This window comes from Perissodus microlepis, chromosome 3, assembly GCF_051167445.1.
Source record: "Perissodus microlepis isolate ML-2025 ecotype Zambia chromosome 3, ASM5116744v1, whole genome shotgun sequence".
Classification (NCBI taxonomy): domain Eukaryota; kingdom Metazoa; phylum Chordata; class Actinopteri; order Cichliformes; family Cichlidae; genus Perissodus; species Perissodus microlepis.
Window position 1 is genome coordinate 33,553,582 of NC_140463.1, and position 22,259 is coordinate 33,575,840.

Genomic DNA, 22,259 nt, shown 5'->3' on the forward strand with positions numbered 1-22,259 from the left:
AAGGGAAAACACTGGCGTGCGGTGCATTGCGTGATGACAGGAAGTTGGACAGCGCAGCGTAAACAGCGTATTCTTTCCATAACATTTCTCATGCCTGCGACAGAGCCAGGGTGATTGCAGAGATTTCACATATGCGCTCAAGAATTACTAGAACGACAGACGAGCAGGCACGGCAGATGTAGAAGGAGGGAAACTGAGTGAAGTGCGCACACAAATCCCACAGTAATTACGTTCCACCTCACTGAACTCCACATGAATGGATGAAGGGAAAAGTCTTCCTGGTTTCTGCTGGCCTGCTTCCAAATAAAATGACAGAGCCCTTCTAAAAATGCACCCCAACCTCCAAAAAAGCATTTCTAAGCTCACGTTTGTCTATTTCATCTTCTGAACGCATAAACACCGAATAAGTTCAGTCTGTTTGTCTGTTATACAGGAAGAGCTTGAAATGCTATTGCTTTGAGATGCCATTCACGTCACACGCCACCGCCTGCGTCTACGTTCAGTAACACACACGAAGTAATTAGATTCAGGAATGTAGTCTAGGGTTGAAAGCACCAGAACGAAGGTGATTTCTGCCTTCTAGACGTCTTATTACCACATGACAGGCAAATGGAAAAGATCACATGGGCCGATGACTAATTTGGAAACTCGTGCAAAAAAAAAAAAATCATCTGCTGTGCGACAACATCACAGTGGATTTACTGAGACGTGGACAGGCGTGATCATAAATCCTTTAAATCCTTTAGATTATGAAACAGTTAACGATAGTATTTATGACGAGCAATGCGTATTTACGCAGTGCCTCGAATCATGTGGACGTTGGATGAGTAAGGGATTTGAGGTAAACAATGCACACAATAGAGCCTCTCGGTTTACAGCTCTAACCGTGCTGCCAGCTCAACATGTCATGAGACCTAAATCACGGTCTCATGCTGGAAATGGAGCGTCAGCAGGGTCCAAAAAGATGACAAATGTTTAAAACAAAAGAAAGGGGAAATAGAGACAGTGGGTGAAGAGAACTGATTTCATTGTTTTCTCGGTTGTGCAGAGGCTAAGCTAAAGGACCGACAACACTGACACTGCCTGCAGGAGGCCGGGTACGCCTGGATCTGCATCATAGTCATGTTCTGCTATTGAAACTGTGAAGCCAGGTCCCAGTTTTGAATTTGGGAGACAGACACAATCTCTACATTTAAGATTAGGCTTGAAACTTTCTTCTTTGATAAATCTGATAGTCAGGGCTGAATCAGAAGCCTCCCTTTGTTATGCTGCGACAGGCTCGGTCCGCTGCGGGACTTCACGTGACGCACTGAGCGGTACTCCTCCACTCACCTCTTCAAACTGCCAGCGTGTTTATGCATCACTGCAACATATCATTACATTTTTGCCCTCTGTCTCCATCAGTCTGGGTTTTGTCCTGTCTCCCTGCGCTCTCTTTTGTCTTCTCTTTCTTTTCCCCCTCCTTTCCCCCGCATCCACCAAATGATCGAGGCCCTCCCTGAGACTGGTTTTGCTGGAGGTTTCTTCCTGTTAAAACTGAGTCAAAACTAAATTGAATCTGTAAGGCTTGTTTTAATTTAACCGGTCCTATCTTTGACAATGAACTGGTGTTACCTTGGCTTGCCTTATTTAAAGAAGAAAAAAAGGCCCTTTTTTTCTGAGAAGACACATCAGCAACACAACGACACAATGTAACAATCGTGTTTGCCCTCCCTCACGTCCACTTGGATTAATATGAGCCTGGCTGTGGGATAATCTTTGGCTTGTATTGTATATAGGCGATGGATGATTTAAGCCTTAGACGCATTAAAAACATAAATCCAACGATACTGTCAAATTTCTCAGAACCTCCAATGACCTCCCAGAATCTCTGAAACGTTACCTCCGCCCAACTCAGGATCTTTGACCTCTTCCTTACACTCCTCCTCGTCATCATGGTCTGTGGTGCACCGGTAGCCCTTCCTTTTCAACACATGACAGATCACCACACCGAGCAGGCCCAGAAGGAAGAGAATAGGCACCAGCACAAAGGCGATGTAGTACGGATTGGTCCCGCCGCTCTTTCCAGCACTGTCACCAGCTAGAGGATGAGAAACAATTTAAATTAAAAATTAAAAAAGAAAAAAAAAAAAAAAGCAGTAATTCAATACATTTTTGTAAGGCGGCGCAGAAAAACAAAACCCTTGTCCTCACAGCACCTTTCACTGCAACCTGATCTCTACAAAGGGTGTGAGGGGAACACATGAAGGGTGAGCTGAGCAGCTGATGGGATTCAAATGTTATCAGCTGCAACATGAACTTGACGCATTTACAACTTTGAGCACACATTTAGGAAGCAGGCACAAACTTCAAAATAAAAAAAAATAAAAAAAACTGTGAAGAACACCGGGAATGTTTTCCAAGTTTTTAGTTTCTGTCTTCGACTGTTTTTTTCCCCCTTTTATTGATTTATTTCTGAGTGAGAGAGGAGAGCAGGCACTCCTGTAAGCCAGCTTTACAAGGGTCCCATAAACTGTGATAGCAGTCAGTCACATGTTTTATTTAAGATGACTTTAATGCATGTTAAACATAACAGATGTAACCCAACCTGGGCGTAGCGGGCGGTTACATCATCAGACAGACTACAGCAGAAAGCAGACGCAAGGACCACAAACATCTCACCATTTTAGCTCAATCTGCCTCTGCTCCCACTCCTACCTGCCTACCCGGGGGTCTAAAGTCCAGATTATTGGATTGGGTACAATAAACATCTCCTGGGCTCCAAATCCTGTACTTTCAATTAAAACAACAAAAATATATTTTGAAGATAAAAAAAAATTCAGGAGGTCTTGCCACTGTCATCCAGGGATGTCAAACTCACTTTACATCATGGGCCACACACAGCCTACTTTGATCTCAACTGGGCCAAACCAGTTTACTACACATTCAAACCCTGAGACGTCTTCATATCAGAAAAAAAGAAGTGCACTTTCAACAGAATGTCTCCGTTTTTCTACATGACAAAGAAATATTGCTGCAGTAAATCAAGGAAACCTGTCAGCAGGCCGTGCACATGTATTTCTTACATTTAAATTGTAAGAAATAAATGTGCAAAATTTAAGAAGATGTGCTGGTAGCTCGGTGCCCAGATTTTCAAGTAATTATAAAACAGAAAGTTTTTGTTCTTCGCAAAAAAAATGTCCTTTTTCCCAAAACTGTGGACTTATTGTAAAAAACAGACATTTCTAAAGTAGACCTATCTGCACCTATCTGTCATTTAGTTGTGTATCCATTACTTAATTACTTTGTTAAAAGACACAAAGATATCACATTTCCTCGAACAGTAACATTTACCTTAGTGGTGCTAGGCCTGTACTTGAAGCAGGTAAATAGTGTTAATGTTTGCCTGATCTAAGTAAGTTTTTACTGTAGTATTCACATGATAGCAAGTGATGACTCTTCCACTGAATGAACTTATAAGCTCACCCAAAGCTCATGGGGAAAAAATTGCTTAAAAATCATAATTCATTGTATTTACGCTGCACAGTCAACAGAGGACTGCTTGCACTAATCTGTGACAGCAGGGATGCTCATCAAACCAGCCACCCACTGCACACATGGTGTCACCGCTAATTATGATAAATAAAACACACCATGAGTAAAATAACTTTTAACCTGACTTCCATTAGATTTGCTGTTGCAAGTACAATACAAGTCACTTCAATTCAATTCAACTCAACTCAGCTTATATAGCACCAGTTTACAACAGCAGTCACCTCAAGGTTTTTATTATATCGTAAAGGTAAAGACGCTACAATAATAGATAGAAACACCGGCGGTCACATCACCCCCTATGAGCAAGCAGGAAGAAACCTCCGGCAAAACTAGGCTCAGGAAGGGACAGCCATCTGCCACAACCGGTTGGGGGTGATGGGAGGGGGAAGCGAGCACAGAGAAGAACAGGACAAAAGACACACTATGTGTGACAGAGCCACAGTTCAGTAATGAATAACTGTAATACTGGTGTATAATACAACAGAGAGTGAAAAAGAAATGCTCACTGCATCATGGGGCAACCCCAGCAACCTAGGCCTACTGCAGTAGGACTATTACAGTAAAGTAATATCACTACCTTAACTACTCCACTCCCCATTTTAAGCCATGGAGGAAATATGAAATGTCAATAATGCTACTGATGCCAATATTTTCAGAACACAACTTTTGTAAAACTGTAAAATGACTAAAACTGTAAATGTTTGAATGTAAAAACACAAACAAAAAAAGCGTAAGTGTGAATAAATCAGATGATACTATGAAATATTACATTTTGAACCAAACATCTCGATCAGGTCAAAGTTCAAAGGTGAGGTACCACATGACGCATTCCAGCTCTACAAACAAGAGAGCTTTTGTCTGCTCAGGTCTGTGTGTGCACAGCACAAAGAGACTCGGGGTGGGTCTGATAGAGAGACGCAGACAGACAGCTAATCTGCACGAACTATAGAACAGCACCACGCGCGGAGACATGTATCTAAATACTAGCTTATGTGCACCCGATGCATAAACACATTTGTGCTCCTCCATTGTCCCAGTTCCCTGGTGCCCAAGCCTGAACACACTGATCATTGTCTGCTGACTGACCAGCCTGTTACCAAAAGTTGCATGTCTATGAGCTTGCAATAACAGTGGCAACCACACTGTTGGAACAGCACGGTCCTGTGCGCCTCTAAAATGACTCAGAAGTAATCACGGGCCAATTAGATGACTGTTTTAAAATAAAATAAGACTGGAGACTAGCAAATGGCTTGAACGGGGTCACTGAGGAGTTTCTGAATTGGAGCCAGACATCTTTTCTGTAACCACAGCTGGTGCTGTGGTGGAGCTCTTATAAAAGAGAGAGAAGAGAACTACAAACTAAAGCTAGAGACATGAGCACTTCACAAAAGTGGATTAACAAAATGAATTTAAACGGCCACAACAGCAGGGCGGCAGTTACATTTGTTTCCAGCTACAACTTCTAAGAAACATTTGGACTTTTTGGATTTTCTGTTGAACGAAGAGGTCGTTTTCTTTTCGTTCTTGATTAAAGTTGCAGTTTTGTGAACTTTTTTTTTTTTTTTTTTTTTTTTTTTTTTAAAATTACTGATAAAATATCAGCAGCGATAACCATTTCCAAGAACCCAAGCTGATATCTAAAAGTTTCTCCTTTTATCCAACCGGCTGTGCAGACCAAAACATATTCAATTTTCATGATTAATGGTGCAGATGTGGAGGGCAACGAGAGACCAAGAACAGGCCATTAAATTGGGGTCATTTGTACAAAAGAGCATCACGCTGGCTGTCGCTGCATTCTTTGAGCCCTGCTATCACATGGGCTGATTTTTAGTTTCATTTTAGTTTTTTGTTTTAACGTCAAACTCTGTGAGTCACTTCTTGGCAACTGGGCATTAAAAAGTGTAAGCTAGGGAATCGGAGACGGCTGCAAGATTTAAAGCACTCAGCTACATTCAGTTAGTAATCTGACCCTTTGTGTGCAACACCATCACACAGGTGGAAATGTAAAGTGCATGTCATCTGATCGCTGACCCTTGTTCGGCTTGTGAACATCCACTAAAACAGGTGGATCCATGACAGACTTTAAAGTAGTGCTGTAATTACAGCCACCTTGGAAGTCTATGGAGCACACTCTGCTGATAGAGATAACTCTATTGTATGTAATATTGTAGCATTAATTAATAGCAAGACTTTGTTGAACAGCCTAAGAGACATGTGGATCATTACAGGAAGAAATGATTGAAGTTAGTTAAGAAAGCTCCCTAGCAGAGAAAGAGTCTAAAGAGACATTTAATGATGTCTTTTTCAGTTCTTCAGCTTTGTTGTTAAGCAGCAGGGACTAAACCTTGAGGAAAAACATTAAAACCGTGTCTATGAAGCACTCAGAGAGTATCCCAGACTTTATGCTGACGTGTTAGTTTAATTTTTAAACTTTACCAACCCTGCTATCACAGCTCCTGCCGAGTCACTTTTGTCTTGCCTTTTATTGATGCTCACATCTTCCTCACTTTTCCAGCTGTTTTGGTGTCTCATCAGTGTGCTGCACTCTTAATTTTCTCTGCTCCTTCCACCTGTTCACTCTCCTGTCCTGATTGCAAACACAATGCAATCAGCATGCACCAATCAAACTCTATCCAAATCTCCCATTTCTGATGTCATGATTGGGTTTTTAACAAGTATTTACTTTATATATTGACTCAACCAAGAATTCAAACACCTCAATAAATATCAGATTGCGAAAAAGCACATTATTAAAGCACTTTTCATGCCATTTATGGATATTCACACTATTGGATGCCAGCTACAGGGAAATATTTACGGCAGGTGACCACATGCAATAATATTTATTCCTGTGGATTCGGTGCCCTTTCAGTCTAATGACGTTTACTCCACATCGCTTCCTCTTTGCATTTTGTCTATGTTTGATGATTCATTGTATTCAAAAGTCCACAGGATTTCGTGAAAACACAATGAGTAAGGAGCACAACGTTGTACATTAACCTTTAAATATCCTCTCTTTCAATGGGGGAAATTCCACAGATTGCACTCTGTCAATGGAAAATTGTACTTAGTAGTCAGTATAATCTTTTAATGATATAAGTTTGCATATGGTAGAATACTGCATGTAATCATTTGTGTTTAGAAGTATATAGTTGGTGGCATATTGAAAGAATGTCTCATCCTAGGAGGTCTGTAACAACTTTGTGTACATTCCAGGGTGTTCTGGCATTCACCCCCACATCCTAGGAGCATGGGAAAGGTCGTACCTTGTCTTATTGTTTTACAGTAGGATTAACGTAGCTATGTCAGTTTTAGTCTAAGTGCCTTTTTTACATATAGATGAACTGTTGGATTTTCCAGACCAGCAGGTTAAGGGAAGTCGTTTATGGGGTCACACTCTGACACACACACACACACACACACACACACACATTCCAATGTAAGGAACAAACGCCCACTGATCTATAAATAAAGACCAGGGCAGTTTCTCAGTAAGAGTATCAGAGTCCTCAGTCTCGTGCGAGTGCTCTGTGCTGCCCTTGTATACAAGTAAAACTGTGTGTTTCTCCTCTCTGATTCTCAGCTGAAGAAGTGTCTTAGAATATATCTCTTAACACACTCAAATGGATTCATTTGTTTTTCCTAAATAACATTAGTGTCATACGTTTATTGGAGTAAATAACAATGTCAACAATATTATGGATACAATAGGAAAATGCACCATATGTAATGTTTCCTCACTAGGTTTCGGTCCTGAGTTACTGACATACATGGACTTTTTTTCCATGTATTAGGGCTGTTCGATATAACGATATATATCGGATGACGATATAAAAACGTCTATCGTTTCATTTTACGCTATCGTTTGTTTCGTGGTGTCGTAAAATAAACTGTTTACGGAAATATTTTTTCATCGTTTTGATGGTCACTGTAGTAGCTATATTAATTTCTTAAAGTTCTCTCTTTCTCTTATATTTAATATAACCACACTACGGAGGGACAAGCGCCTGTTTTTACGTGTTGTCGTTAGCAACAACGACGGTAACACCATCGCGTGGCTCCGCTGTCCACTTGTTTGTTTTCCACGTAAACCTTTCAAAATAAAGCTCAAGATCCTGTTGAGACTTTTCAAAATAAACTGAATCACGTGAAAGAGTATGCAGAGAGTTTATGGATGAGAAGCAAAAAAGAGCCGTCAGGTGCTAAACACATAAACCTTAGACTCAAACTTTGAAAGAAAACGGCGGCCGTTACAACTTATGTCTAAAAATGTATAGTTTCATGAATCGGTTAAAACACTCGACTCCAGGTAAAGGACGCCCAGCTGGAAAAACTTCACGCAAGTCGAGCTGCCCGAGATTCACAGAATTCACAGAAAACATTACATTTTTGTGATTTATATCGTTGTCAGGACGATAAATGTCTTATACAGGGATATGAGATTTTAGTCATATCGCACACATGTATGTTTGTACAAGTTTTAACAAATGTGGAAACTATTTCCCATTTTCCCAGCAAAATAAAGAAAGAGCACAGTACTGCTACTGTTCAGGAAATTAAAGAGAGATAGAACTTTATGTATCCCTCGGACAAGTTACGGGAAATAGGTTTTCAACTGAATGCGATGCAGTTCTGTTCACTGTGGCTACTCATTTCCACATACTCAGGAAAATGCATGACTGTCCACACAGGAAGTGACGAGCTGCGATGTGGCAACCAGACAGCGACAGATGATAATGAAATTTAGCAACTTGTATTGATGAACTTCAACAATGTAAAGCAGCCAGGTAGAGTCAAGCTTTAAGGTGAGCTACTGACGCGGCTAACAATTTGAGCTGCTTAGTCTGAACTTTTAAAAGTTTAACCAGTTCCCAATGTTTAACACACAAAAAATGCATTTGTTCCTCACCTAACTCCTTGACACCAAAGTGTTTAAAAAAAAACAGAAGCTTCTAGCTGACCAAAAGTCACTCTTTCCAACATCTTGGCTCAAGCTTACCCAGCTGGATTGAAGGATGCTCTTCGTTGACATGTGAAGAGACGATAAATACACTGGAGGGTTGCCTCATTGTCCCTGAGCCACTCTTTCACAATTTAAGCCCGATGAATCCCGGCAATTACATCTTGGAATAATATGGCTGACGGAAAAACCTGGTCATTCAGCATATTCAGGCAGTCAGCTGACCACATTTTTCAAGCACACAACAACATAACATTACCCAAACTTAGGCCTCCAAACCAGTGGAAGGGTTTTAAGTATTTGCTTAGTTAAATCCAGGTGGTGACATTTGTGTGTGTGTGTGTGTGTGTGTGTGTGTGTGTGTGTGTGTGTGTGTGTGTGTGTGTGTGTGTGTGTGTGTGTGTGTGTGGAAGCCACGCCATCTTTAACGCAGTGGCCAAGATGGACATTGCTGTTCAACCTAATCTTCTCTGATGTATGTGGCTAGAGACCAGCTATGTATGTAGTACAACTTATAAGTCACTTTTAATTTGAAAGATCACTGGGAGGTCGTTTAAACTCTGTGGCTGACAGCGAGAAGAGCCACCTCGACAGGACAACACTCAACTCTCAGGTGTACTCAACACTGTACACCTGCACCTAGAGGGTAAAGGTCACACGTTTGAGTTTGCCAGTGTTCACATTTTAGCTCGAGAAGACCAATGGTGTGAAAGAGGAGTAAAGAAGGCAATCTATGTCCTCCTACAGTGCAGCGTTGAGGCTCCTTCCCAGGCCCTTCAACCCTCACTAACACTTTACTTCAGATGACCTCAATAGGTCACGTGATAGGGTGGAGCAAGGTGTCACAATGGTTTCACTCCAAACCTCTGGTGGTGATTACCCACGCTTTTGTTTGCACACCCTGGCTCATGTGAGGACACAAACGATTAATTAAATCAAGTTCAGTTAAAGAAGAAAAAAGAAATAAAGAAACCTCTTGGGTGAGAGGTGAAACATCTTCAAAAACCTAAAAAAGTCCAGTTTCAGTTTTTCCTTCTAGCTTTTGAGACAAACTTTTCTTTTCTTTGAATCGCTTTGGGGGACTTTGCTCGACTAAACTGGGAACCACTCAGACTCACACACACCAGTGACTGCCTGAGGGTCCAGCTGAAACTGGAGTGAGTTTACATTCTGCCTGGTAATTAGGAAAGGATTACTGCACACTCACACACACACACACACACGCACACACACACATAAACAAACACATGTGATACGAGTGTTTTCCTGTCTCCAAACTAAGGGACTGGATGAGTGGGTTTAATTGAATGAGCTTTGGCCTTCTTCAAGCCACAGACCTCTCATGGAAAAATGGAAATAGTCCCCACTTTTTAAAGGTTATGAAGACATCGGCTGGAACTAAATGAGCGAGACTGACACTACAGCACTCTGTCGTTCAACAGGCATCGCAATAATCACTGCTTATAAGTTATTTATCTCCATCGATCCTCATAAAAAAACAGAATACTATCAGAGTTAGCATAATGAAATGCACAGATCAGATTGTGAAGACTAAAGTGACAAAACCAAAAACCCAAGCTCATTATCTGTCTAAGGAAATGCCTCAGAAGCTGTTGCAGTCAAACAGTCAATATTTTAAAGATTATACATAAAAGTTTATGTAAGACAGATCAGCTGTTTTCTTCCTACTCACATCTAGTCTCTGACACTGTAAATAAGGAGCTTCATGCTTGTACACAGTGTTGGAGGACAGTGAACTGCACATCTGATTTGTATCAGGGTTTTGTGCCGTTTTGTGTTTTCATCTAACGTCAAAAACTATAAATAATGTGGAACAAAAAGAATAAAAAAAAAACAACTTCTACTGTCTACTGTAACTGAACCCTCCTTGTGGCTGTGAGGGCAAGCCCGAACAAAGCTTCAGTCAGGTGGTCAGCGCCACACTTATGTAAGGCAACTTCAGAGGGGTGAAGTCAGCAAGCATATAACAGAGATCCATTTTAAAAGCACAGATTATTGGTATATGCTAACAAATTCAGATAAAGTTCAGAGAAGCAGCTGCACATTGATCTAGGGGCAACCTACTAACTAAGCACTCCTGCTTGCTGCAAAGCTCCCACCTGGACTTTCTGGTCTTTCTGGAAGGCGGGGCAACCATCTCAGTCATGGGCACAAACCCAAACACTGATATTCACTGAAATTTCCCACAGGTAGAAGGATATTTTTCTAAACCAATTTTTCTAAACAGCTTTGGTTAACCAAATGAGATGTCTTCCTATGTTGCCCAATATTACGGGCACAGATGGGAACTGAGAACCAGTTCTTACAGAGAGACAATTTCCAGTAGCTCAGTTTCTTGGAATTGTAAGTTTGCCTGCCTATTGATTCAAGGAAAATCAGGGCACAATCTGCAGCGTGCATATGGACATTTATATTTTATTGCACAAAAGGAGGACAGAGTAATTGTATGGTGCAAACATCCAAGACAGAAACAGCTGCATTATGCTGTTAATACAAAATCAGCTCTTTGCAAGCACCTTGCACAGATAGCATGCTAATGCTAAGCTAGCCAAAAACCCAGGGTGAAAGTCGAGTAAATGCCGACCGCTGCCCAGCAGCCAGACCATGAACTTCAACAGGTAACAAACTGATGAGCAGTCAGGCATCTTTTTCTACCCGTCTATGTTTCTAAGGTAGAATCACCGTGGCGATCACTTTGAAGTCTCTGTGCTCGTTTTCATTTTTCCTTTTTGTTGTCGGCTTTGTGCTCATACCTAAGTACTAAGAGAAAGATCACATGTGTGTCCTCGTTAGGATAGGGATTTATGTTAGTGGTAATTATGTATAATGCATTTCAGGTTATTTTATGGCGAAACATTAAAGTAATCTAAGGAGTAATACATTTATAGACTTTGTCCTGGGAGAAATTAAGTAAGGTACTGCGCTATTTTTTAAAAAGAAAAAGCATTTTGTGTAGTAATGACTCCAACACTGATCACAACACAGAGGGGAAATATCGCCAACATGCACAAACAATTTACTACGTGCAAATTATTTAAGCGAATGTAATGTCTTTATATGCTGCTTAGAAACTCTGAAAGCACCCATCCCTTTTACAGCAATGATTTATATTTGCCCCGAATACTTTTTTGTTTTTACAGAAAATAATCCAACAATAATTGCTTCAGTTTATTTAGATGTGACGGCGTCGCACTGATGGCAGTTCAGTGTTGATCTCAGCCCATCCAGGGTCAGTCTGGCTCTGCTTTTGAGCTTTTAAAGCAACCTTCACACATTTAGGCACAGACATTCTGACATAAAATTAAACTTGATGCACTTTTGGAGAAGCAGCTGACATTTATGGTTAATATTTCTTAATCTGCTGATTATTACAGTAAACTACAAAACTCATGCTTTTCTGTTTTATACCAGAAGAAGAAATAAATAAACATTTTCTCACGGGAAGCAGTAAAGCGTGATCTGACATTGTGAAACCGTTATTAACATAGCTCGAAGAGTCCTTATCTGATGAGCAAATATTCAACTGCACACTCAGTTTATCAGTACTCAGTTTAATCTTACAGGTTATTCAGTCAGCTATGAGCAATATTAGTTTTGTGATGGAAAATCTGCAGCAGGACAAACAGTGAGTACATTTAAATGGTAAATGGATGGTCTGTATTTGTATAGCGCTTTACTTGGTCCTAAGGACCCCAAAGCGCTTTACACTATACACAATCATCCACCCATTCACACACAGGTGATGGCAAGCTACATTGTAGCCACAGCCGCCCTGGGGCGCACTGACAGAGGCGAGGCTGCCGGACACTGGCGCCACCGGGCCCTCTGACCACCACCAGTAGGCAGCGGGTGAAGTGTCTTGCCCAAGGACACAACGACCGAGACTGTCGGAGCCGGGGCTCGAACCGGCAACCTTCCAATTACAAGACGAACTCTTGAGCCACGATCGCCCCCTTACATCTTGAAAGAGCTATTATATTAAAAAGCAGAATAGGATAAGTAATACAAAGAGTTAACTTAACATAACACGTTAACTTTGCAAGCGCCGTAATGATGCCGAAATACCACAAACCCGCAAAAACATATTTCAATCACTCAAACCCAAAGTTTAACAGTCTTTCTGTGACAATGGGACAGCATGTAAGTCATTATAGCCTAATAAAGCTTAATAAGGTGTGTCTGATTATTCAAAAGCAATAGTTTTCCCAAAGCCTCTGACGAGACTCTACTAGCTTTTCCTTTTCCTCTGCCCTGCAGCGCATATGATGTAGGTGCGCAATATCCTCCTGAAACTTTACACGCGGGCTTAACAAGTTCGTTTTCCAGGAGGGCTGACATCAATGTCACGACATGGAAAACTACAGAGGTCTTTTCGCAATATATGTACCATATACCATGAGCTGCAGCGGTGAAACACGGTTTCATCCCCACACAAGTTATAGAAAGCTCAGAAACCAACCGTCAGAAGCGGTCGTGTTGCTCATTGCTGGGCTGATATCTAGCAGGCTGGTGTCGGTGTCGATGTTCTAGGCAGCCGCTGACGGTCAGCACTACGGAGCGATTACACTGATCAAAATAAAGCGGAGAGTTGCAGCGAATATCAACGTGTTTCCTGATTCTCAGAGAGCGGATACGCCCTGTAGTGTCCCCGACAGAGAGTCAAGCTGGAGCGAGAGCACTCACTCACCAACACTTCCGCGTTCGTTGCCGCCTTAAGTGATGCCGTGCCTAATTGCACATTTTTTTAAAATGCCGATACCAATAATAACTACTGATATTTTTAACCTTTATAGCTTATATAGAGAGAGCAGTGTCATGATTTATGAGATGAATCATCATCAATTTGCAAGCTTTAAACACACTTAGTGACCACAAAATCACTGGTTTATTTTTCCCCACAATTATTAGTTAACACAACAAAACGCACCTTTCAGCTTTTCGTGTATTTTGAAACTGGGTTTGTTGTTGTTGTTTTTTTGTTTGTTGTAAAACCTGAAATGTAAATGTGCCTGTCTCTGAAGCACTTTGGGTCAACTTATGTTGTTTAAATGTGCTATTGGCTACAAATAAAAAAAGATGGGTCACAAAAACAATACAAAAAGGTTAAAAAAAATGTTCATAGCGCATGTTTGAGGTAAAAAATTTTCATTTGACAAAATGTATTTGTGACAGAGCTGTGGCCCCTGGCTCAGCTGCAGAGGAGGGGTGAGTTTAAAAGGCAGTGGCAGGCAGGTAAGAGAACAGGTGGTGGTGATGGCACTGAGAAGCTCTCTACTGCTTTTAGTGAAGCTGGAGTGGAGAGGATGGGAGGTTTTTCCTTCAGAACGCTGTTAGAAAGCTAAAGTCAGAAGTGTGTTCCAACCCAAAAAGGATTGCAATAAAACAAAACGCTCAGTACACTGTGTGTGTGTGTTTTATTTTTTTGGAGAGTGACTACTAAGTGACTACTTTTTATTTTAATTTAAATTTAAACTGTATATGGTCCAGTACTTACATACTTATTTCTGTTCAATTATCACTCATTCACTTACTATCACTTACCATAATAAGTCTCCATCAACTATCTATACCAGAGCACTTTTAATTAACATTTACACACAATCCACCAATAAATGTATGCATGTAGAAAAAGTTGCTATCTTTTTCTAACTCCTGCAGTTACTAGATAAATGGGGAATATTTTGATGACTTATTTTTATGATGGTAATTTTAGGTTCAACATGATTTATTTTTTGAAGTTAGCTGTGAGCGCCAGTTAGCTAAAACAGCTGAAGGCTGTTACATAAACTGACAGAATCTTTCAACAACTGTACAGGTAGAAAGGAATAGTTTAAAACTCTAATAAAAGTCCTGATCTCTTAATTTATGTTTTACTTCCACCTTTAGATTTCAGTGGATGAAGAGCCCAAGTTGTAGACTTATTTTTACTGTTGAGTACAAACGCTAACGTTAGCGTTTTTACTGTTGAGTACAAACGCTAACGTTAGCCTCTGAAAACAGTTGGAAAAGTAAAGCCTGCTAGTTTAACCTTACCGTTTAACTACTCAGCACATTTATAATTGCCTCCATATTGAAACACATAGGAAGGATTAGTTAGTATTTGCAGTCATACATTAGCTGAGTCCTAATTCATAGGCTGCGGGTCCTTCTAAGACCGCCAATAACACCAATGCCAAAAGTGAGAAGTAAATGGGACGGTCTAGCCTTCAGATTTGCATCACCTTCTGTTCCCAACTGTAATAATCAAAATAATGATTTACACATAAAATCTTTTTTTTAAAGAACCAGAACAGCAACATTCATAATGATGACAAGAATAAAACAATTTCTGTTATTTTCCACTTTTTCCTTCAACAGGCCGGACCACTGTACTGCAGGATTAAACTGAGTGTCCCAGTCCTGGACAGATTTTTTAATAATGAGGACACTAGACCTGATTTTCGCCTGAGCAGGGAGTCTCTAAAAGTGTTGCTGAATCTGATTAACCAGGATGGGACACATGGTTGGGGTGCCACAATTGAGGTCTTGTTTTTCTTTTCTGACTGACATGTGGAGCGTCCTACAGAGTTGTGTTCGCAATAGCTCATTACACTGTTCACTGCATCATCCACAGGGTCATAGATGGGGGTGGTATGCTGTTTGTCATCGGGTCATCCACCTCCCTCAGACACCTGAAGAACTAGACGTCGTGTCTCATGGGTTAGCAGCGCTGGCAAGACACAGAGTCTTTTGGAAAGCTGCTGGTGCAATTGACGGCTGCCATGTCTGCATCAAGCCTCCCAGTGGCCCTGATGGTCAGTGCTACAGGAACAGGAAATTGTTCCCCTCCATAATCCTGCGGGCAGTTTGTGACCATCAGGGCTGCTTCGTGGATACATACGTGGGCTGGCCTGGTTTTGCCTCCTGGATCAGTGCATGACTCCAGGGTGCTCCGCAACATCCCACTGTACCATTAGGTCCGTCACCCTCTTCCAGGTCATTTCATCCTTGCAGATGGAGCCAATTTTCTTTACTACTATCAAACACAACCTGTTTAATCAGTTTTTGATTTAGTTTTTCAGCCATTTTGTTTTTGTTATAAACTCCTTATACTTTTATTAACTGCAGTTAAGTGCTTATTACTCATCCTCGTACACATCCACAGTGTCTCTATAGGCACATGCATGTAGAAAACCACCAGAAAATAAATCATAAATGTACAGAAGATCCGACCAAATGTGCATAATTCTGCTGTTCATTTCTGGCTTTCAGTGGTGGAAAGAGTATAGAAATCCATCAAGCACATACATGAACTCATGTGCTTTGAATGTGTTCCTCTGAGTTGCAGGTCAAGAGCCTGTTTTGAGTTCAAAAACTCAAATTAGCCTTATTGTACAAGATTGGGACACACTGGTCCAGAATGTAAATTGGGTATCGGTGACAATGAGTCAATGCACTCTGTTCATCTCTGTGTTGTTCCCACATGACAGTAACAGCTAGTGACGGGTAGATGACGCCTCGTGGAGTTTGTGGCACATTCCCCATGCTGTGTCGACACTGTGTTGGTGTGTCGCTCAAGAGCGACATCTGCAGGATTTCAAAAACCACTGCAGGCAACTTGGATAAAGAGCATGGGGAGAGACTGAACTAAGTTCATTCATTCTAATGTCTGGACACCAAATGACTGATGAATGCTTCACATTACCAGGTTGTGATGAAGTGCTATATTGTGTCTATATTCCAATAAATTTGATCTTAACAAAAAAATATACCGTTGACTAACATAGCATCAAATGCAAAATTTACAAAAAATCATCTTTGCAAGGAAGTTAAAGTGAAAAACGTGAAATATAAGTTCTCGTGACAGTGGGAGTGCTTGTGTACATGTATGTGAGGGCGGGGTTTATGTATATTAAGGATGAGCGGTTTGAATGAGTTAAAATTAAGTTTATTTGTGTGATATACTAAAATGAATAATCAATTACTAATAAACTAAATAATGAAGATTCCTTCAGGAAGGAATTGGAACATAATTCACTCCAAAGACAAGTGAGCAAAAATGGAAACAGGAAAGGGAAAACACTGACCTTATTTGGCATTATGACATCAAAATGTTTACAGATTGGTGAAAATGTCCTTTTTCTTGGTGCTTCTATTGTACAGTGCCAAAAATGTAAACACACAAACAGCACCAAAGACAGTCTCCCCCTTCCCCTGAGCACAAATGCAAATGGGTTGAAAGTTCCCCTTTCCAATAAACATAATTTGGTACCTCGCTACTGTACAACATCAGTCAATGATCTACCTAAAAATTTTGGTCCACACAGACACTTCAGTATTGTTTAACCGATCACTAAAAAAGCCCAACCCCGATCCAATGAGCATAAACGATCCCTTCTAATGTTCATTTTCAAATAGAACTGCACATGACTGTACACAAGGTGGCGCACTTTACCCATAATGAATGAACACTGAAAAAGGTACTTAAACTAAAAAGCAGAATAAACAGAACCGATGCAGTTATTACTTCATTTACAGATTCTTTTATTTAAAAAAATACAATCAGCATTTCTTAACAAGAAATAAAACACAATGCAGATTTGCTCTGTGTGATAACATGGTGTTTTGTCAATTGCACATTTCTGACACATATTTACATGCAAATTTAAAGCACTGACTCCAAATACGTGATACAGTAAGAGAGCAGCTGGTTGCAGCACTTGGAAAACTGACTATTTGACCGTATCTTGAATTTAAACAACTAATTACAATCCACGTTTAATTAATTAGTAATGAACTGCAGTGCCTCCCAAGGGGCAGGGTCTGGGTATACAGTAGGTTTGTGAAAGCAGCAGAAAAGTCATTTTTATTAACCTGACTTCCATTTCTGGTACATTATGGCGTAAGATGAACTCTGAAGATGTTAGATTATACACGTGCACAATTTGAAACAGAAGTATTAGACCACCAACACGTTACTCCTCCAGGAGCTTTTTATGACATCCTGTCCATTTCCAGCTGTAAGGGAGGCGAGATACTTCTAGCTGGGGTTATGTCTGGGATATGTCTCAGCTTATGTTCAAAACTTTCTGCACATTCAGGACATGTGAGTCAAATCTGTGGCTTGAAATAAGTATCTTTGGGAACATTTACACTTGTTTTGAATAAATAAAGTTTTAGTTTTGGTGGGCTCCGTCAGATTTTTAATTGGCCTCCGCATTATTCACTTTGGCAATGGCTTTCTTAAATCCACAGATTTCTGTAAGAGCGTATGTAGACTGCCACAACAGACAAGTACTTCCGCCGTTCGCTTTAATACTTCCGGTTACTCAAAGCGAGAGCTAGCGTTCACTTGTTGCTAACAACACATTCGGTTACTTTGTGCTGTAATTAGCGGCTTTACATATTCGAGGATGATATCGTGTTCAAGGTGTGCTGTTATCGGCTGCCACAGTAATTCAAGAAAACTGAAAAACGCGTTAGAAATATTTTGCTTAGAGCATCAACAACTTCGAAAGGCCTGCCCGTGCCCAGCGCCATACGCACTGCACGCTATGCCTCGGAGGGAGGATCGGAAACTAGCGTGGCTGGAAGCTTTAAGACTCAAACACCCTCCGAAGAGAATCGAGAACACATCCGGGAATTTTTCGCGTTCTCGGAACAGTACTTGGTCTCCGACTGATGACGTATCACGAGTACACGTGAACGCAAGTACGCCAAGTACGTACGAGACAGCCCCTATGTTTGCTCCCTTCATTTTATAGGGCTTTGAGCGTGACGTCGCGGGAGGGGGCGTGGATAGGAGTTTTGGTTGAGGCGCCATTTGTGTAGGCCAAACAAAGTGCTAACAATTGAGAGAAGCTAAAGCACACGAATAACATCAGCTATGGTTCGCACTTGCTGTGTGGTTTTCTGTAATGTTCGATCGCATGACCGACAAGGGAATAAGCTTGAAAATGGGCTTTCTTTTCATTCTTTCCCCGCCTGGAAGCAACGTGAGGGAGCTCGTGTATCGGATGTTACCAAAAGAAGGCGTCTAGCATGGATAGCAGCTGTGGGACGAGCTGATATCCAATTCTCTATCATCCCCAGATATCTGCTGGTGTGTTCCAGACATTTTCATTCGGGTAAGTTCTAAATAAGTACTCTTTATAGCCTAATGGTTTTATTTTCGATGCGCTCCGAGGTCATAGCAAATTAGAACAATGAATGACTATTTTCACAGAACGACGTTCTATTTATAGAGTTGCTAATTATTTGGCATTATTGCAGGCAAACCAGCCTATGAAATGGATGAAACTAATCCTGACTGGGTTCCAACGCTACGCATGGGGCACTCTGAAATCCCTGCTTCAAGCTTGGACCGCCACCGTCGGCGAATGCAACGAAAACAACAAAGAGCAGCAGTCGGAGGAAAATACAAACCCCCCACTTCCAAGATAGAGAAAATTCTCTCACTGTCCGGTAATCAGCACATAGCTTTTTGACGATTCATGCACTTTTCATTGGACTTCTGGTGAACATTTACCTCATATGTATGCACTGATTGTGTCTCACAGGCTTTGGTAATGAAGCAGCAGAGTCTGAGGGTAAGGCCTGCGCACAAGAGCTGCCAGAGATGGACACGACAGAAGACCAACACCATAATCACCACGTGATGGAGGCTGTGGGCAAGAGTTGTGTTGGACAAGTGGAGGCAGAGGTAGTAGCAGAAACTCAGCATTGTCTGGGCTATGATCGGCCCCCACCTAAGAAAAGAAGAAAGCTCACTCAGACCACTGTGAGTCAGACAGCTTCCAGCAACACAAACAAAGACACAGAATCTTTACCTGGTGAGTGTAAATGTGATGTGTCCACGTTTCACATTTTAATCATGCAATTCTAATTCTCCTAAATAATAGGCTATGGTGAATGGCGTTAGTCGGCACTAGCTGGTTACAGTAACAAGTGTGTTAGGCTGGATGTTAGCAGGTTATTAGCAGCTAATTCTTAATTTTAAAGAAAGTTTAGGCCCATGGTTAGTAATTAAGACCAGCTGCATGCTGACAAAACTATGTCTTCATTTATTTGTCCCATAGAGATTAGCCCCAATGGCTGTGAAAGTCTCAGGTTTGGGTTTATAAAGAACATGCTAATGAGTTATTAGAGGCAGTTATTTTATCATGTATTTAAAGCAACTGCAACTGTATGAAAACCCAAGTAAAATAATTTAAATGCAACCTTTGCAAACCAAAGTTTGTGATTTTTTTTTTTTTCATTTAAAAATGAAAACTAAAATCTAATCACAGTCACAATTTAATAAAATTCTGACACATTTTCAGGGGATTTATAAATGTCAACATAAAATGTTTCTGATTTTCCATGTGTGTGAGAGATTGTAGAACAAAAAATTTCCCTCAAAAATACAATATGTGCGACTCGACAGTTTCTCTTATGCTTACAGTTTTTTTGAGTGCACATCTGATCGTATTTTTGTGTTATTCAGACTGCGCAGTGGCACCTTCAGTCATCTTAGACCAGGCCAGCATCTCCAAACAACCCCCTGAGCCACATGTGCACTCAGTCCACACACAGTGGGAGGATCCTTCGCAACAAGATCACCAATACTGCAACAGGTCTCCCAGAAAAGAAGTGCAGGATAAGATGACTCAGTGTGATGAAGTTGCATATTTCATTCTTCAAAATGATGCAGACGCTTTGCTGTACACTGGAATACCCTTGGAAACATTTAACACTCTTGTGTCGACACTAGAAGGATGTGACGACAATGAATTTACAATGCCTGTGCGAGATCAAGTCCTCATGACTCTTATGAAATTAAAGAGTAACCGTGTAATAGGTGACCTAAGCCGCCAGTTTCGTATATCACAGAGCATGGCCAGCAAGATCATCTCACACTGGTTGGACAAACTGGAGGAGGTTTTCCGGCCATTAATTCCATGGCTGCCAAGAGAAACTATTCAAGCAACTATGCCTGCAGCCTTCAAGAAGACCTTTCCAAATACTACATGCATTATAGACTGCAGTGAGACCCTTTTGCAGAAACCCAGAAATCTGGGCTCAAGAAGGCAATCGTACAGCCATTACTACTCATGCAACACAGTCAAATATTTGGTTGCTGTTGCACCATCTGGTCTAATCATGTTTGTGTCTGCGGCATATGGCAGTCAATGTAGTGAGAAATTTATCACAATGGACTCTGGAATGTTAACATACCTTAAACCTGGTGATGAAGTCATGACAGGTGGAGATTTAACATTAAAAGACTTGCTCTTTGAGAGAGAAGTTGGATTAGTAATACCCTCTTTCACAAAAAAACGTGGACAGCTAACTAAGGAACAGGTAACAGACATGCGTCGGATTGCAAATGTAAGAATCCACGTTGAACGAGCAATCGGACGTTTGAAAGTCTACAAAATACTCTCACAAATTGTTCCCATAAGCATGGCTCCTAAAATAGACAAGATTCTGAGGATATGTGCTGCTCTAGTCAACTTACGAGAGGATCTCATCCGTGATACAGAATAACTGTGCATGTTGTAAACAAGCGTAAACTCAGGGATATCAAGATCGTTACCCAATGTAATTTTATTTTAAGGTACAAATTTGATGTACATATTTGGAGGGAGTAAATGTTTCCAGGTCTCTGTTTTTATCTTCTGTTCTACACGATGTAAATGTTTTTTGTAGAAGAAAGGTCATGTGATAAAAAGTGCACATATAGTGCAATCAACTGAACAATTAGTACTTTTTTTTATTCAACCACAATGTGCTCTTCAAGTGGAAACAAATGTTTTTCTCAAAACTACAATAATTGTGCATTCTTGACATTTTGTTATTGTCTTGGAAAATTACAGAAATACAGAACTATTTTCAACAGTTAATGTTGTCAGTTTGGTATTTATATTCCACCATATGTTAAAATGTAGTTGTTGTTGCCACTTTTACGACCTACTGAACGACCCATTGACCCAGTCACTGAACTGAATTTGGTGGTGAAAAATGTTTCTTATGTTAATTTAAGAGCAGTTAAAACTGACGGGACAGTGAGCGACCAGTGGAACAGAGGCAGTGGTTTACGACAACGGTTGTCTGCCATCTAGAATCCAGTTTTGAGATCCCTTCCCAGATGCCTTAGCGCCCACTCCCATCCTGGGCCATTTGACCCGATAAGTCAAATGATAGGGTGGGGCTAGGTTTCACAATGGGTTCACCCGAAACCTTGGCTGATTGTGACCCACGCTCGTTTTCACACCTTGGCTCATATGATTAGGTTGAGGATCATCGTTGTCCCTCTCAGGTGGACACTCCCACAGGCTTTAATCTGGGGCTCTTCACCATTTGACCCTAGAACTGAAGAAGCTTCTCAGATGAGGTGAAACGTCTTCAAGCCACCTAAAGGTATCCAGATGCTTTTCTTTCCAATGTCTCCTTTCATTCACAAGACAGACCAAACTCTGCCATCATGTTAGTGTTTAACCCATTTATAGTTGTCACATGAGCAAATGTGCATTAAAGCTTGCCTATTATTTTGAAATATCTCTCATTTAACTGAAACCTGCTGCGTAATCCTCTACAAGTTGAGATAAGAAACATGATAAGTAAAACCCTCTTAAGGGCTTTACTTGTTCCTTTACAGATGCTTCATTATATTGCACTGTAAATGAAACATGCTCACTAGCACACAAAGCATTGTACGTTGCACTTCCATGTAATAGCCTCTGCTGCCAGTTTTCTGCAGCTGCAGATCTCCATCTACCAGTTT

General features: G+C 40.9%; 2 protein-coding genes across 3 annotated transcripts in view; one reads left to right on the forward strand and one right to left on the reverse strand.

Moving 5' to 3' along the window:
- rell1 (RELT like 1) overlaps positions 1–13,169 on the reverse strand; it is a 36,949-nt gene extending 23,780 nt beyond the window's left edge. The window contains exons 1-2 of the mRNA XM_084924114.1: positions 12,975–13,169; positions 1,883–2,080 (exon numbers count right to left, since the gene is read on the reverse strand). Coding sequence (XP_084780240.1) covers positions 1,883–2,080; positions 12,975–12,999 — 223 coding nt within the window. The 5' untranslated portion in view covers positions 13,000–13,169. The remainder of the gene's footprint in view (positions 1–1,882; positions 2,081–12,974) is intronic.
- Positions 13,170–17,818: 4,649 nt separating this feature from the next.
- LOC146391248 (uncharacterized) lies at positions 17,819–21,373 on the forward strand. 2 transcript variants are annotated; one of them, XM_084924133.1, is made up of 5 exons: positions 17,819–18,214; positions 18,486–18,621; positions 18,767–18,958; positions 19,054–19,326; positions 19,980–21,373. In XM_084924133.1, exons 3-5 carry the CDS (start codon positions 18,784–18,786, stop codon positions 21,020–21,022), a joined length of 1,491 nt encoding a protein of 496 aa, XP_084780259.1. In that variant the 5' UTR covers positions 17,819–18,214; positions 18,486–18,621; positions 18,767–18,783; the 3' UTR covers positions 21,023–21,373. The 2 variants fall into 2 exon arrangements, with proteins under 2 accessions (XP_084780259.1, XP_084780258.1); XM_084924132.1 differs by having other exon boundaries at positions 17,819–18,621.
- Positions 21,374–22,259: the final 886 nt, after the last annotated feature.